We start from the raw sequence: 5,470 nt of genomic DNA, 5'->3' as shown, positions 1-5,470 counted from the left end.
GGACGGGACCAGCGGACGGGACCCCAATGAACCCGAAGCGCCCCCGAGAGTTTTGGGTCGGCAGCTGGGGGCTTTACTTGCGGGCTTTACTCCAGCTTTACTCAGGCGCCGGGGGGGCGGGCGGGGCCCGAACTAGAAAGCGTCGAATTTCCCGCGTTCGGGGAAATCGAGGCGCGGGGCACTTAAGGGCGACTAAGAGGTGGGCGGTCGCAAACTCAGCTTCGTTGGGTTTCTCGTGTCCGGGTTTCTCATGTCCACAAGGAACCCACAACGTCCCCGAACGACGCCAAGAGCCAGGGGGTTTACCTAGGCGCCGGAACCAAGCCAGGTCGCATCGAATTTCCCGCTTCGATCTTGGCGCACGTTAAACGTGCCATGCGCCATTTGGAACCGGCAGGCGCATGAAGCCCGCGCCATATTTGCAGGCTACACTCCCGCCTGATTCCTGCCACACACGCCTGCAGCAATATTTTTATGGCTGTGCAAACTGCTCAATTGGTGCGCGACTCACATTCAACCATGAGGCAAAAGCATATCGACGGGGCCATCAAGCGGCTTGCGCCCTGGGTGAGTCCTGAGCCAAAATCCAACAGCAGCAAAGATGATGATGGCTTCCCTCGGTTTCAGATCCTGGAGAACGTCCGCGGCTACAAGCGGCAGGGGAATTAAGATGCGAACAGCAACCGGAGCCATCGCATAGAGGCCGATCAGAATGCCAAAGAAGGCAATAGACCCCGAGGTGATGAATTTGCCACGGCGAGTCAATGACCAAGTCTCCGGCTTTTTGGGCGTTTCATTTAGTACATGTGGCACATCCGGAATTTTCTCCAGCGCGACGGTGGTGGTTGAGTTGCCGCTGCTGAAGGCACCACCGCGCTCAAAATCGTACATGACTTTCTTCCCCGGGTCTACAACAAGCATAAGCCGCCAAGTGACGATGAATGCATGGGCGTGAAGCTTGCGCAGTGAGTAAAATGCAACTTCGGCATCGACAAGCGGGCCAGTAATTTGCGCAACTTTGCATCTCATTTCATAAGCTTCCCCTTCGAGAAGCTCGGCATCGAAACGCGCTTCCAGACGGCTAGCAAAAAACATCACTCTGAAGTAGTGTTCGAGATGTGCGAGACCCGTTTCGTGAACGAGATTGTAGAAGCCACGTTCCGAGTCACGGATGATCTCACGGACTGTAAAGTGGCGATTATAGTCGGTTTGTTGGAAATGAACACGAGTACCGGGCACGACAACTGTGCGCTCTAGGTCGATCACCGTGGGCGTGTTTAATAAGAAGCGAAAAAGGCCATCGCGGTGCTGAATGCGCAGATACTTGAAAAAACCTCGACGGATCATGTAGATCACACCCCGTGCTGCTTCCGCAAGTGCGGACCTCTGGCGCTGAGATGCGATGCCCGGCGCCTCGGCGCCTGTTAGTCTTGAATTCACAATGTGCTGCAACGCTTCATGGTCTACGTGGGCAAAACGGATCGTTTCTGTGCCAGCAGAATTGCGTGCATCGATCGCTGCACGGAGAGCGACAACAATTGCAGAAAAACTGTCATCTCCGGATGCAAGTTGGGCGACGCCCATGGTAACGCTGTAGGCTTGATTGACCTTGCCAATAAGCTCGACAGCACGAAGGGAGTGTAGCCCATTTTCGAAGAGAGACTTTTCTGCGTCAATCGTGCCTCCAACGAGGTCTGAACTTAGGCTGATGACATTCCGCAGTAGCGATGCGTTATCGCTCGGGCTTACATCGCCCGGTGCTATTGGCAAGCCGCCCACTTCTACCTTCGCGGGTTTCATCTCCCGAGATCGCCGAAGTCGCCTTTTATTGTCGACCTTGGCAAACTTGACTCCTTTGAGCGTCGCAATGAGTCTAGTAGGATCCGGTTCGCTCAAGAGCGTGGATGTGGCAGCACCATCGACAGAGTAAAAGGCGGCATCGCATTCTAGCCGTGCCTCCTCACGCGCAGTGATTTCTCCCACGATTAAACAATACGCAGGCCTCGCGAGATTAAGATGCGGGACTGCCTCAAAGCACCCAATGTAAAACGGAATAAAAGTCGCACCCCGACCAAACGCATCGAGAGAGCAAACGACCTGCAGAGCCGCATCGAGTAGTGCTGGCGCTGTTGTTACAGTCACAAACGCTCGGAAACTCCAATCATCGCGCCAAGCTACACGATCAACACATTTAAAAGGCCCGCTATATCTCAGCGCGACGGCAGTGCAACGTCGGTAGTGCTTCAGCCCATCCAAATCCTCGAATATGGCGGCAGCACCGTCGACCCAGCCTTCTGTATCTAGATCAGGAAGGGGGACCAATGCAGACTCTCGGACCTCGCACTTGACAATGGGGAGTCCGTCGGCATCTTCTACCGTGCTCATCAACCCGTTGCGCAATAACAGAGATTGATGCGCATCACGCACACCACGTAGAAGCTGTACCTTGTGAAGCCCGACGGGCGAGCTCGAGCTAGCATCGGAAAGGATGCAGAGCCAACCGGTCGCTGGAAGCAAAGGAGATCCACTAACATTGTGGCCGTCGAAGCGCATACGTGCCCAATAGTTCGTGATTCCCGCAAGAGGCACAACAATTGATGTTGCTTTATGGGCGCGCCAGCGTTGGGCTGCGGCGTAGCAATCTTCGTACGCATCGACGTTACGCACAACGCGAGCTGCCGCTGCTGGTGGCAAAGCTTCGTCACCGCGTAGTGCTGCTTGAAGCAGCCCTCGTTGGGTCTTGCCTGTGATTGTCTTCGGAAGAGCAGTAACAGCAACAATCGCGCTCGGTTCTGCATGGGAACCGATGATATCAAAGAGGGCTTTCCGCCAGATTGCAAGGATGTCATAGTCTATTTTGAAGCCCTCAGAGAGGACTACCCATCCAATAGGTACCTGGCCTTTCAAAGAATCAGGTGCGCCAACTATAGCCAGATCATGCAGGATTCCATCTGAGGCAGACCATGCTACTTTTTCGAGCTCTTCGAGTCCCAACCGGACACCCATCACATTTATGACCTCGTCACGGCGCCCGTGGAATGTGAAAGCGCCGTCAGCCTCGCGCGCAGCGTCTCCCTGCACAAATCCAAAACCATCCCCAGATGCACGAGGGGGAAAATAGGCCGCCTCGAAGCGTGCAAGATCACCACGCCAGTGGGGCTTGCCATACGCTGCCGTGTCTCCGAAGACGGTTCTGGCGAGGCCTGCGTATGGTGCATCAAGGACAATATCACCCAGCTCATCATCATCAAGCTGCAGCAGCGAGGCCCGCACCCAAGGCACTGGCCAACATCTGGTATCGGGCTGAAAGTTTCCACTCGGATCACGGCTCAAAACAATGGATCCGTGCTCGGTGGCCCAGTATGAATTCAGAAACGTAGCGACTATTCGAGATGATGCCCATCCTTGCACCTCAGCTGACACAGGTTCTGCACAAAAGGTGCCCAATCGCAATGAAGTGTTCGGTAAGTCCAACGCCTCAACGGCCGCTCGTCGTACTTGGTTGCCCATGGCGTGGCGCACGAATGCTGAAGCACACTTGAGGATCGTCGCACGACGCGCCTTTGCGATACGTGCCCATCGTAGCCCGTCAGCACCAAGGGGCGAGCCCTCGACGAGCAGACTCTTACATCGTGCAAGTACGGGCCCATAGAGCATGTAACTTTGCCCAGTGATCCACGCAAATGTCGCCAGCGTCAGGAAGACGTCAGCGCCTGCGCGTGCATCAAAAACATATGACATTGAGCGTGCAACACAACTCCCATAGCCACCGTGCCCGTGTACGAGGCCTTTGGGTTTCCCCGTTGACCCTGACGTGAATACCACAATCAAGGCAACCGCATCTCCAACAGCCAGAGGACTCAAGTACTGCGGAGCAGAAGCTGCCCATGTCCGCGCATCGCCATGCGCTATCTCGTAGCGTTGCTTCGATCCGAAGAGACGAGTCGCACGTGAGGCCGCCATTTCATGGATCGGTCCACTCGGAGCATCCAGAGAAGCGACAACTAGTGCCGGTGCGAACTCCAGAAATCGATGTTTCAAGGATTCATCTGTGGCATCCAGCGCTGTACAAGTGTAACAGACAGCACTCCGAGCACAGGCATGGCATACGACGGCTTGCTCGAGCCCTGTTGCTGCGTGTGCGTACATTCGCATTGGAGATGCCAGGAGAGTACCGAGGCATACTTCCAGTTCGACACAGCACGTAAGCACTGCTCGCAGCAGCTCCGAACGAGTCAGTTGTTCTGAGGGCTGAGCCTCAACCTCCTCGCCTGCTTTCACCGCCTCGTATGCCACTTGTTCGCCATCACGTCCATCATGCGAGTCCAACGCAGGCACGTCCACCGCGCTGAATGCTATATTTGTTGTTGCCTCCGAAAACCATGTTACATACCTGAGTGACATACTTTCTGAAATGGTGATGAAGATCTAACCTCAAACACTGTTCCTTGCGGATGTGCTGACGTGTCGATGAGACGAGTCCAAGGCCTCCAACTCGCATCACGTGCGTCAGGGGCGGCGGAGTGAACTAGGCCGCTAGGAGCGACCCGCAAGCAGCGCCACTTGGTACCTCTCAGTTGGCACCAGGTACCATCTTCACACGCCCAATATAACGCGGACGCGTACGCCACCGACTCCACATCGTCATCTTTCATGGGCGTGATACGCAACGCCCAGCGAATGCGCTATAGCAGTGTTTATTTCGGCACATGTTGGGAGCGACTGCGAATCGGACTAATACGGCTGTAGCTCCTTAGATCTATTCTCGTGTGTCCTCCGTCCAAGAAATCTCTCACTGCCATTCTCCTCATCCAATACGTCTCCCCAAGCTTCTGAATACAGCTTGATTGCACCGCAACCCTGGCTCTCGAGCCACTCGCTAACGCCTGCTAAGGTCATGTGCACTGGACTCTCTGGATACATTGGTCTGCAGTGCCCCTGGTCTAACAGAAGATAGTGCACCTGCGACTCCTCAGTCACTTCACCGACATGGACTATGTCCAGCTGAACCGGAAACCTGGCCGACATAGCGTGCTCTTTGACGCTACTATGGGCTTTTGCCAGGGGTGCCTTTCTTGGCAGCATGATGTCGGACCTGTCCGCTGGACCTGTCTGGTATGCCGAATTTTACGAAGGGGGCTGGACCAATTTTGGTGCCCAGCGATGGCCGGGAACGCGGGTGTGGCAGGGTTTCCGCCTTCAATAGAGCTTCAATATCTACCTTTAGCTGTTCCTCTAACTTGCACTAGAGAAAACTCTCCATGGAGATTCCATCATCGGCCGCTGAAATGCCCGTGCAGAGAGACCGTCTCTAGTCCCCTTTACGCTGGGATTTGCTCAAAGTTCATGCATCATTCCAGACCAGGGTATCCACTTCAAGTTACGGCCCGTTGATACCAAAAAGCCTGTGCCCTAGTTAATACTATTCTTGAAGACGATGGACCAATAAGAAACCAGCGTTCGACGCCTG

General features: G+C 54.9%; 1 protein-coding gene across 1 annotated transcript; it reads right to left on the bottom strand.

Annotated features, from left to right (window-relative positions):
- Window positions 1–2,700: 2,700 nt before the first annotated feature.
- ACS3 (hypothetical protein) lies at window positions 2,701–3,963 on the bottom strand (the record flags this gene model as incomplete). Its single annotated transcript, XM_009042806.1, has 1 exon — window positions 2,701–3,963. A coding segment is annotated over one exon (1,263 nt), but the record flags the coding sequence as incomplete, so codon positions are not given.
- Between the last annotated feature and the right edge of the window lie 1,507 nt (window positions 3,964–5,470).

The sequence above is a fragment of the Aureococcus anophagefferens genome (assembly GCF_000186865.1).
Source record: "Aureococcus anophagefferens unplaced genomic scaffold AURANscaffold_38, whole genome shotgun sequence".
Taxonomy (NCBI): Eukaryota; class Pelagophyceae; order Pelagomonadales; family Pelagomonadaceae; genus Aureococcus; species Aureococcus anophagefferens.
The sequence above is the reverse complement of the archived record's forward strand: the minus strand, read 5'-3'. Positions and strand labels throughout refer to the sequence as shown.